The following is an 11,803-nucleotide window of genomic DNA, read 5'->3' as shown; positions in this document are numbered from 1 at the left end:
GGCAACTCTTGTATCTAAATGCCACATTCAGTGGGGAGCAGGCATAGACTCTTGCACACACGTGATGTGTGGGTTTTTCCATAGGCAGCTGTTTATCATCACTGGTATACCAGAGACGCCTTTTGTACAAAGCTGTGTCAATTTTGGAAAAGCTTGAAGAAAACATTTCTAGGTATTTCAAACAGCAATGAGAGGTGCCAGTCTTAAAATCCCCGGGGGAAGAGTGAGGTGGAAAAAAGCAAAGCTCTTAACCCATACTTGCAGAAGCTTGTTATACGCATACACTGTGTTTAAGTTCTAGGCATGAGCACCATTCCGGAATTAACATTCGAGTTTTTATCTGCATGCTTTATTTACACAAGCATATAATGATAAGAATGCTAGTTTTGTATGCCTCTCATGCACAAAGCAAAGCAGAAGGCTTGCACATTTTCTTCCTTGTATGTTTTATCTACACTACAGCAAGGATGGGGAAGCTGTGGACCTCTAGCTGTTGGGCTGTGCCTCCCCCTTGCCAGGCTGGCTGCTTGGAGCTACAGTCTAGCTGCGGGTGGGGAGGAGCCGCAGGTTAGCTTCCCCCTGCCCTAGTGTGAGGCTGTGCAGTCAGTCAAAACAGCAATAGAGACCAAGGCCTCACACAGTAAACAGATTTTCATTGCTCCCATGGCTAATACACCTGACTTTCCTAGGAGGATTAAGATAGGAATGAGCACACACACATTCAACCATCCGGCAAATAGAAGAAGCTTCTGAACAGTCACTGAGGAGAAGGAGTCATGACTAATTGCCCAGTAGAGCTTTTTATTTCTTCACTATCTGAATGACATCTTCATCCTCCATGGTATGATCCTTTCCAACTTTCTGTGGGTTGTGCTTGACCGATGAGCCCCACACAAGTGCACTGAAAAAGAAAAGCGTTTAGTTGAGACGCTACACTTCCACAGTTTATACAGACCAGCAGCAATGAGGCTTCCCCAGAAATTCAGATACTCTCTAGAGGTCAGAGATGATCACTAATCTCTCTTGGCCGCTATTCTTTAATTCTCTTGAGTGCCTCACAAATAAAATATGAAACAAGCAGCAAACAAAACACTTATAAAATAGTTTTGGCTATTAAAAATCAGCCTACCTTCAGGAAATGACAGAACAAGTGATAATGACACCTGACACATCTTCAGTAACAGGAAGTTTCATAAATTCAAGGATGCCCTGCATAGGCTGGAAGCACTGTTATAAAGTGCTTCCGCTCCTTCCTCCTGGGCCATGTCCAGAAAGTGGTGGTGGGGGATGACTGTTCAGACCCCTGGGCCCTCACTTGTGGGGTACCTCAGGGTTCTGTCCTCTCCCCCATGCTTTTTAACATCTACATGAAGCCACTGGGAAGAGATCATCGGGGGTTTGGACTGGGTGTCCATCAATATGCAGATGATACCCAGCTCTACCTCTCTTTCAAATCAGAACCAGTGAAGGCGGTTAAGGTCCTGTCCGAGTGCCTGGAGGTGGTTGGAGGATGGATGGCGGCTAATGGATTGAGGTTGAATCCTCCACAGCCCAGCAGCAGCTAGAGCAGGGGTGAGCAAACATTTTCAGCAAGGGGCCGGTCCACTTTCCCTCAGACCTTGTGGAGGGCCTGACTATATTTTTGGGGAGGAGAGGAATGAACGAATTCCTATGCCCCACAAATAACCCAGAGATGCATTTTAAATAAATGCACACGTTCTACTCGTAAAAACACACTGATTCCCGGACTGTCCGCGGGCTGGATCTAGAAGACGATTGGGCCGGATCCGGTGCCCTGGCCTTAGTTTGCCTACCCATGAGCTTGAGCTTCCAAACAGTATTTGAGGTAGCGCCATGTAGCATGTCATTGTAACAATCTATTTTCTGGTTCAGTAGGGCAACTTATCTTCCACTACCAAGAACTGTTTCTTCCCTTCTCCTGCAATGGCTTCCCTGCCCTTTGATGCACTTTTCAATTATAAAGTACAAGTTGTTCCATCACAATGATAGTACTATGAGAAATATCCTTCAAAGGCTTGGTTTTTTTGCAAAACTGAATGAAAAGCCATGTACTTGTGACCCAGTGCTTTCGAGGCTGTCTAAGACTACAAGGAGAATAGAAAAACAATCAGACAAAAGACTACAGTTAATTTCCCACAGAAATGCTGAACCTCCCAATGCCTAGTCATTTTCTATTTGAAAGGAAGCTTGAGTCGATGTTTTTGTCGCCTGGTGCTGTGACATTACAAGGACTGCGGGAGAAAATTGGCTGCTTTGTAGGCCGTACTTACTATTTAAACTCTTTAATCAGGTTTTTGTGGATCTTCATGCAGAAATCCTCCACTGTGGTCCGGGAGTAAGGCAAGACTACGGGAGAGCTGTAATCTGGTAGCTGCCCTTTGGGCTTTGTGTAACTGCAATTTAAATTTAGAGTCATCAAAACGAGATGCTACAGCACGTTAAAACACAGATACATTTCAAACAAGGTTTCCCTTCTACCCAGGGCAAAGATTCATCATCTAAGGCCTCTGTAGCCTTGAATACTAGGAAGGGACCATCTCCATTGTCTTTTTGGTGCCTCTCAAAGACCTTCCTTTTCCAACAAGCCTTTTAAAAAGAGATCTCTCCCAGTTTGCAGCTATATTAAAATTGTTTTCAGATGATTTTAATTGCCTTTATTATTTGTGTGTTTGCCACATTTGGGCTCCTTTGGCAGAAAGGAGGGGTATGTAATAGTTTGCAGAATTATAGAGCTGGAACCGACTACAGAGGTCATCTTGCCCAACACTCTTCTAATGCAGGACACCCACTACTGCAGCATCCCCGACAGGAAGCCAGCCAGCCCGCCTCTGCTTAAAAGCTCCAGTGCAGGGGAGTCCCCCATCACCAAAAACACAAGCTGTTCCAAATAACTTGTGCTGACATAAAGTTCTTCCTACTGTTTTATCGAAATTCTTTCTTGTACTTTGAACCCACTGGTTCAGGTCATACCCTCTAGAATACTTTTCTCCAACCTGGTGCCATCCAGATGTTTTCAGATTTCCAACTCCCATAATCCCTAGCCGCTGGCTAGGGCTGCTGCCCTAAACAGCTGGAGAGCACAAGAGTTTGGATTTGATATCCCGCTTTATCACACCTGAAGGAGTCTCAAAGCGGCTAACATTCTCCTTTCCCTTCCTCCCCCACAACAAACACTCTGTGAGGTGAGTGAGGCTGAGAGACTTCAGAGAAGTGTGACTAGCCCAAGGTCACCCAGCAGCTGCATGTGAAGGAGCGGGGAATCAAACCCGGTTCACCAGATTACGAGTCTACCGCTCTTAACCACTACACCACACTGGCTCTCTAGGTTCTCCAACAAGGATGGAGAAGGCTGCTTTGCAGCAACAGAAAACAGATGAGATAAATCCTTGTGTCTGAACTGCAGTGCTTCAGAATTCAAGTGGTGGGATAGCACAAAGAAACGCTCACCTGTACCACCCCAAAATAAATTTTTTTAAAAAATTACAGCACACAGAGAACAGAGAAAGATCCTAGCTTACTCTTCTCAATGTCAGGCCAATTTTCAATGTGCATAAAGTTATCATTTTTTTGCACTGAAACATGCCCTTAAAGTCCAGAGTGGCTCATCTGTTGTCCTCCACAATTTCCTCCATTCCCGATGAATGGCCATTCTGTTTACTGAAGGCATCACCCTACCACATTTATCCTGTCATAGAAAACTGCAACGATGCTGAATTGTACAAAGGTTTTGTTGACAACTGTCCAAAGCTATTTTAGGGCTTACATGTGGCACCATGGGACAGAACATGATTACAGCAAGAAAGCAGGAAGAGAAGCCAACTTCAAAGACCAGCCTGCAAGTCAAGCAGCTCAAACCAGGACAGTAGGGAAGGAAATGCAGCTGCAGATTTCCAAGTGAATGGGAACCAGAGATGCTTTCAGCCTGGACAATGCAAAACACTTGACTCACATTCGCACAAGTTTTAGGTAGTCCCAGATCTTCTCCAAGAGGTCATCAAAGTTCCACCGGTGGTGAGCAGAGATTGGAACACAGTGAGGCACTTTGTAAATTATGTCTAGTTCCTCAAGGGAGATCTGGTCAATTTTGTTCAGCACGTAAATGCATGGGATGTAAACTCTGTAAGAGTGAATAAATTATCACCGACAACACACATTTCTTTTAAAAAAACTAGTGATTACTCTCTACTGTCCCTCCTGATGACCATGGGTACAAGACAGGTGTATTTTGGAATACAGTGGTGCCCCGCAAGACGAATGCCTCGCTAAGCAAGACGAATTTCCCTACGGGCTTGCTTCACAAGACGAAAGCCCATAGGGAAATCTCCGCGGACAGCGGGGAAGCGCAGCGCGCCTTCTCCTCTGTTCCCGGACCTGTCCTGAAGGCTTGCGGTGGGAGGTCCGGGAACAGAGGAGAAGGCGCGCAGCGCTTCTCTTCTGTTCCCGGGGCTTGCGGTGGGAGGAGGGTTTTTCCTCCCCACCGCCAACATTCAGAACAGCATTCTGAATGTTGGCAGTGGGGAGGAAAGCCCTCCTCCCACCGCAAGCCTTCAGGACAGGTCCGGGAACAGAGGGGAAGGCGCGCAGCGCTTCTCCTCTGTTCCCGGACCTGTCTTGAAGACTTGCGGTGGGAGGAGGGTTTTCCTCCCCACCGCCAACATTCAGAACAGCATGCTGTTCTGAATGTTGGCGGTGGGGAGGAAAAACCCTCCTCCCACCGCAAGCCCCGGGAACACAGGAGAAGCGCTGCGCGCCTTCCCCTCTGTTCCCGGACCTGTCCTGAAGGCTTGCGGTGGGGAGAAAAGCCCTTCTCCGCACAGCCAGCCCGGCAAGCGGTTTCCATAGGAACGCATTAATTGATTTTCAATGCATTCCTATGGGAAACCGTGCTTCGCAAGACAAAAAACTCGCAAGAAGAAAAATCTCATGGAAAGAATTAATTTCGTCTTGCGAGGTACCACTGTAAGCCCTTAAGATTATGTACATCCAAACTACTATGCCCACATGTGTCCACAAAGATGTGGCACTTGTTCCAGTGTCCCACAACAAAGAAGACCATCCTGCACTCTTGGTCTTCCATCGAGAAAACTATTCCACACCTTTCAGCAGTTACAAGAGCAATTACACAGCTCCCTGCTACTGGAATCAAGTGGGAGGGCAGGCGGCCTCCTCACAAATCAAACCCTCCTCAAGAGTGGATTTCCAAAAGTACAAAACCCACAACACAACCCCCAGCACATCCCAAACAGGCTGCATTCATAATGATAAAAGTACTTGCTTTGCACACTGGATTTTGATTCCCTGAAGAATTTGAAAGGCATCTATGACACAGTATAAGCAACCCCAACAGCCTAGTAAACCTCATCAACCAGTCTGATTCACAAGTCCCACCACACTACCTGTTTCCTTCAACCACATCGATGAGGTCGTCGGCAGTAACATCACTACGCAGCGTGACATCAGCATTGTGAATTTTATACTCTGCCAAGATGCTCTTCACAGTTTCAGTATCCAGCTCACTCTGTGGGCACTAATGGAAGAACAAAAGAACCATTCAGATATTTAGGAGGTGAGTAACTCTGGAGAACCCAGCAGATTTGGGTTTGCTATGATTCCATTAGAGCTATTTGAAGAAGCTTCCGTTCTTTTCTTGTGGTGACCAAATTAGTGAGTAAGTCCCAGCTCTACAGATCTGAAGATCCTATCAGACAGGAAACTTTCAGACCATCAGACAGGAACCTTTCTCAGCCAGAGGGCTTCATGTCAGTGATGGGCAGAGCCAGAGGCAAAAATGGGTGGAGCAACAGATGAGACTCTCGTCTCTGTACAACTAGCCATATTCCAGCAGCTAATGGCACAGCATACTTCCCTTTCCATTGCAACAAGGAAAAGTCTCTTACTCTTCTCACAAATCTATGTCAAAGTGAGGCCCCATTCAAAGCCGTGGGATCCTTGTCCAGATCAGCAAGGATTGTCCCCAGATAAATGTAATTAAATAAATAGCTCTCTTCCAAAACTACCCAGGCACAGTCAGAAGAGCATTCAGATTATCCAAAGAGCTCTCTCATTGTCACAGTGACAAGGCAGGAGGCGTGCACACTTTCTGCCCAGGCCTGCTTACGGTGGCTGTGAGATTGATGCCTCCTTTGTCCTTCTTCTTAAAGCCAATGTTGGGAGGTTTGCTGTTCAGTCGGATGCCAAAGCCCTCAAGCTCATTCTCAATTATCTTCTTATGTCCCAGGGGCTTCAGGACATCCAGGACTATCAGAATAAGGTTGCAGGTTCGAGCAACTGCGAAGAAAGAAGAGAATTGAAAAAGACGCTCGCTCCGTTTCTTCAAAGAGGTTGGAAAGAAAGAGTTGCATTCTGTGCCAAGCACTTCTCACTCCTGTTTTGTAATCTGCTTCTCTAAGCCAGAATGCGTTATAGATTCTGCTCTTTAAATCAGGTGCAAGATATCTGTAAAGATTCCTCCCTCCCAAAAGCACAAAAAGATGGCTAGGGCAGAGATGGATTTCTGATCCTTCTCTGATCCTGCAACCTCACCTGCAATGACCTGGCGACCGCGACCTTTCCCGTCTTTTGCACCCTCAATAATTCCTGGAAGATCCAGAAGCTGTAGCGTTTAAGGAAGAGGAAAGAAACCCATTATATAGAAATCAGCAAGCCAGAATCCACCAGCAGTGGAGAAAGCTGTGAGGACATTTTAACAATATTGATCAGCTTCATTCATCTGAGTCTGAATAGAGGCAATGGTTTCCTGTTCCATGACAGGAAATAACACAATAATCTTAGCTTTGCTGAGGAAATCTGTCACCAATTACTACTGCTCTGTTTTGTTTACATTTAAGCTCTAGTCGAAGTGTCAGAGATTGTACTTTTGCATTCTGTTGCCATTTAACTCTTATATATTTGTCACCCTTTGTGCCTGTACATCTAATGACAAAAGGTGATACCATCATAAGCATCTCCAGGAGATCTGCTGCCAAACAGTGTAGATCAGGAGTGGCCATCATGGTGCCCTCTAGAATTTTTTTGTTGCTGGCTGGGGCTGATGGGAGTTGTAGTTCACAATCCCTGGAGGGCATCCTGTTAAGCTGTTCCTAGTATAGGTAGAATATACTATGCTAGAGGGCTTGACTTCGGAAAAGTCAGTTGATGCCATCGTAATAAGCAGATCCACTTTTATGTACAGACTGAGCTCTAATTAAACAAAAGGAAAAAATCTCCCCACCTAGACCAGAAATGTACTGGGGGAAAATGGCCCTTCATACATATTACAGATATTCCATCCGTCACATACACTCCCACCCCAGATCTAGAGAGCTCACCTGTATTTTTGCTCCTTTGTATCGAATCACACCAGGCACCGTGGTCAGCGTGGTGAACTCATAGGCAGCAACCTCAGAGTAGACTCCAGCAAGGTTGCTCAGCAAAGTGGATTTCCCCACGGATGGGAAGCCCACAAAACCAATTCGGGCATCGCCAGTCTTTGCAACATCAAAACCTTCAATGCAGAAATCAGTACTGTTACTGACAGGTTGCAGAAGAGATGGGCTACACTTGCCCCTTCATTGTGCCAGACCCCTCCAGGAAGTTGGAGCATGAAAAGGGAGGGGAGAAGACCTCTGGAGAAAGCCAGAGAAGAGTCATCTCAGCAAGCCAGGCTGGGCCCCCTTGGATGATACCTTCAGCCTGAGATAGATTTGGTATCCTATCAGAGAAATATTTTTATCTGCCCATAGGATTTATTAACAGGTTTTATTTAAGCGTCAGAGCCTCAAAGTCTTGCTCATCCATAATAAATACAGGTCCCAATCAGATGCTACACTGGCATATGGTTTAGCATTACGTGAGAAGACTTTAAATCCCTGCAACTTCCCACCAGCCCAACTCTGGAACAAATATGGCAGCAAGGAGATCAGAAATATTTGCTTCTGTTTTTAACAAACTGAAGTTTAGTCTTCTGTCCAAACTAGGGTTACTCTCAGCAACAGTTTACTGAAACAAGATAACTATGGTTTATGAAGACTTCAACAGTGGACCATAGTTAAGACTAACTATTAGGATTCACACACAGTCATGTTTGGTTTACGGTTCAGACGCAGTGTGCAACTATGGCCAACTAAAAACTGAAGCAAAATCTGTATTACATCACCAGAGGAGGAGAGGAGAGGAAAAGCACATGACACCAAGTGTACATATAATCCTGAACTATAAGCCACCTTCAGGTGTTCAACATCTGAATAAACAAGCATGGGGGACAGTAGTGAGAAGTACTCAAACCAATCACTACCCTTCCTAGTCACTACCTCAGCAGTTTACAGTCAGCATCTTAAACAATAAAAATTCTGTATAATTTCCAAAGCAAGTGCACATATTTTTGGTGTATTTTGTATATTCTTTTTTCTACTAACGAGAGGAAAACAGCTCCACCTCCAACTTCAACTTGAGGATTGAGCCACTCATTTCCATCTTTTTGGAATACTGTGCATACCTTCTCCTGGACCACCCCCTCCACCTCCCTTCGGGGTGATGAGCTCTCGGCGCAGTTTGGCCAGACGTGCCTTCAACAGCCCCAGATGGTGAGCTGTGGCCTTATTCTTCTGCGTGCGGGCCATCTGTGGAGTGGGGAGAAGACAAAGCTCAGGGAGGGCTGCACAAGCCCAGGACTTTTATGGGAAAGATTGGTGACACCAACCTTGTTCCAAGGTCTTGCATATTACATTGAAGGGCATAGGTCACTCTTCCCTGCCACAGAAGAGATTTAAAGGAGTGAGGAGTTGTCTGCAAATCATGCAAGAGACACAGGAAGAGTATCTGTCCCATGAGAAGAACTACAGAGGGTTGTTCCTAATCTGTAGGAAACTCGGACAAAGGCAGAAGGAGGGTGGCAGGGGTGACAGTTTTCAAGGCTTAACTTGAATCAGAGCCCAACCCCAACAGTGTTGTGGAAGATAGGGGTCAAACAAGACAATTATTGTTTTCCTGAGGATTGGACTAGAACTAGGATGATCCAGGTTCAAATCCTGGCTTGGCCATGAAGCTTCCTGGGTGGCACTGTGTGAGCTGCACACTTTCAGCCTTAACTACTAGTGGCAGCAGCCTATAGCTGGGATAGATCCCTCTTCTGCTGTCTCCTCCTTGGGTCTGTCTAAGGCCCAGTGTTTCTCAAACTTGGGTCCCCAGCTGTTGTTGGACTACAATTCCCATCATCCCTGACCACTGGTCCTGCTAGCTAGGGATGATGGGAGTTGTAGTGCAACAGCAGCTGGAGACCCAAGTTTGAAAAACACTGAACCAACCTGGTGCTGCAACTCCAACGGGCTCCATCCAGCAATGGCTGTTCACAAGCCACCTAAGCCACAGCTATCCGTTTTTTTATTGGGGCAAGGAGGCCTGTCTGCACTGTGCTCAGAAGATACAAGCCCACCACCCTCCAACTGCAACCCTTAACACCAGGCAGGGCCAGTGCTCTTTATTCCTATTTACTTATTAATTTTACATACCCTTGGGCAGGGCCCAAGGAGTCTCAGAGCATAAATAAACAGATACAATAGTGGAAAGCGGGGGGGGGGGGGCTCACACACACACAAAATAAGTACAGTGGTACCTCGGGTTCCATATGCTACAGGTTACACATTCCGCTAACCCAGAAATAGTGCTTCAGGTTAAGAACTTTGCTTCAGGATAAGAACAGAAATTGGGCTCCGGCGGCGTGGTGGCAGCAGGAGGCCCCATTAGCTAAAGTGGTGCTTCAGGTTAAGAACGGACCTCCAGAACGAATTAAGTACAGTGGTACCTCAGGTTAAGTACTTAATTCGTTCCGGAGGTCCGTTCTTAACCTGAAACTGTTCTTAACCTGAAGCACCACTTTAGCTAATGGGGCCCCCTGCTACCGCCGCGCCGCCGGAGCACAATTTCTGTTCTCATCCTGAAGCAAAGTTCTTAACCTGAGGTAATATTTCTGGGTTAGCGGAGTCTGTAACCTGAAGCGTATGTAACCTGAAGTGTATGTAACCCGAGGTACCACTGTACTTAACCCGAGGTACCACTGTATCTCCCTCCCCTGGGCTCCAGCCTTGCCCAACATGGTGTCTCCCAGGTACTGCTGGGGACTCCGAATCCCATCAGCCAACACGGCAATGCTCAGCGATAAGGATGGGAGCTGCACTCCAGCAACATCTGGAAAGCACCAGGAATGGGGTAATGAATACTATTCGACCTCAGCCCAGCATGCTTCTACCAGCCTCCCGCATTGTTGACCCCCAGCAGATAGACTGCCACAATGTACGGAGGCTCTACTGAGCCGCGCCCACTCCTCCACAGCCCAGTTGGGCGGGGCGGAGCCGCTGGTTGGGGCACCACAGGGAGAGCTGAGGAGCCTTTCAGTCGCCGCTGGTTGGGTTACCTCGGCCTCTATCTCGGCGATCTTGGCCAACGTCGTGCTCATGATGGCGGTGGCGGCGGCAGCGGTGCCTCACGGACGGCTCTCCTCAGGCCTGTGGCACGGCGCATGCGCCCAAAGCACAGGTTCTCGCGAGACTTCTAACAAAAGCCCGGCAGGGGGGCGCGTGCGGAGTGCGAGAGTTACCCCCGCCTCTCTGTTGTCATCACGCTCCACCCTTGACTCCTGGAAGGGGGGGGATCGAGGACGCTACCATAGAGTGAGGAGGCCAGAGAGGAAACCAAAGGAGACAGCTTAAGCGTCGCCGTAAGGACTCTTCCCGCCTAATGGCCGGGAGACGGTATTGCAGGAGGCGCAGACCCCACCCACCCTCGCTACTACGCTCAGGTCTGGGCCTACAAGGCAGATAGAGAGACCTGTTAATAAATAAGGCTTTATTTCTATCAGGAGCTCCCAAACTGCGGCTCTCATTCAGGTGATAGGTCCATCTCGTTATATACTTAGAATTATCCGTTCATTTCTCATCCATCTTATCTTTCATGATGTTGCCATTTTAATTCCAGAAGCGATAAAAATATAGTTTTAAATCCTACTGTTTGACTTCTGTGGAATACTATATCATTAAAGACAAAATATAAGAAATAAGAGAAGTAATTAAAAACCATACAGCATCTAACACAGCGCATTATTAAAATTATATGCCACCCTTCACCGGAAGATCACAGGATGGCTTATGAGATTAAAACACAAAACGTAATACTAATGTATTAATTAATTAAGAACCTTGCATTACAACAGGCAGGAAAAAATAAGTGGGCTGCCAAGACCCTCTGAAATTTTGAAGGGATCTGTGGGGAAAATGTGTGAGAACCCCTGGCTTATATTCTCTCCCCACCCCCAAAACATGTTGCTTACTATTCCTAAACCTAATGACATGTAACTGCAACAGTATATTGTTTCCATCCCCCTTCCTATCCCCTGCCTCTGTTGACACCCCATTTTCTTGACTGTAGACACCTCAGGGCAAGATCCTCTCAATTCCTTCCTACCACAGTACCCCATACAACAGGTGTGGGCAGCCTTTGGCCTGCCAGGTGTGAACTACAGTCCCATCATCCCTGGCCATTGCCCAATGCTGCTAGGGCTGATGGGAGTTGTAGTTCTGCAACACCTGGAGGACCAAAAGTTCCTCCAACCACAGAGGTATGATAGTGCAATGTTGCTGCTACCACCTCTGCTATGAATCATCATGCTTCTCCAACCAGGTGCCCTCCAGATGTTCTGGAGTACAACTCAGGACTGGGGCTGATGGGAGTTGCAGTCCAAATTATCTAAAGTCCACCAGGATAGAGAAGACTCTGAAAATGCATTGTTAAA

The 11,803-nt window shown here is 46.8% G+C and overlaps 1 protein-coding gene across 1 annotated transcript; it reads right to left on the bottom strand.

Moving 5' to 3' along the window:
* Positions 1-781: 781 nt before the first annotated feature.
* On the bottom strand, positions 782-10,557 carry DRG1 (developmentally regulated GTP binding protein 1). Its single transcript, XM_053368860.1, has 9 exons — positions 10,430-10,557; positions 8,516-8,639; positions 7,350-7,525; positions 6,565-6,634; positions 6,140-6,309; positions 5,418-5,548; positions 3,971-4,138; positions 2,292-2,414; positions 782-901 (listed from the first exon to the last, which is right to left on the bottom strand). The coding sequence occupies exons 1-9, from the start codon at positions 10,469-10,471 to the stop codon at positions 802-804; spliced, it is 1,104 nt and encodes a 367-aa protein (XP_053224835.1). The 5' UTR covers positions 10,472-10,557; the 3' UTR covers positions 782-801.
* Positions 10,558-11,803: the final 1,246 nt, after the last annotated feature.

This window comes from Podarcis raffonei, chromosome 16 (genome assembly GCF_027172205.1).
Source record: "Podarcis raffonei isolate rPodRaf1 chromosome 16, rPodRaf1.pri, whole genome shotgun sequence".
Classification (NCBI taxonomy): Eukaryota; Metazoa; Chordata; class Lepidosauria; order Squamata; family Lacertidae; genus Podarcis; species Podarcis raffonei.
The sequence above is the reverse complement of the archived record's forward strand: the minus strand, read 5'-3'. Positions and strand labels throughout refer to the sequence as shown.

Excerpts from the sequence above, each read along its gene's own strand:
- DRG1 (XM_053368860.1), bottom strand. The coding sequence starts at position 10,471 with ATGAGCACGACGTTGGCCAAGATCGCCGAGATAGAGGCCGAG. Across the intron at positions 6,310-6,564 it reads CGGTCGCCAGGTCATTGCAG|TTGCTCGAACCTGCAACCTT; the intron begins GTGAGGTTGCAG and ends CTTTCTTCGCAG. Across the intron at positions 4,139-5,417 it reads GATGTGGTTGAAGGAAACAG|AGTTTACATCCCATGCATTT; the intron begins GTAGTGTGGTGG and ends TCACTCTTACAG.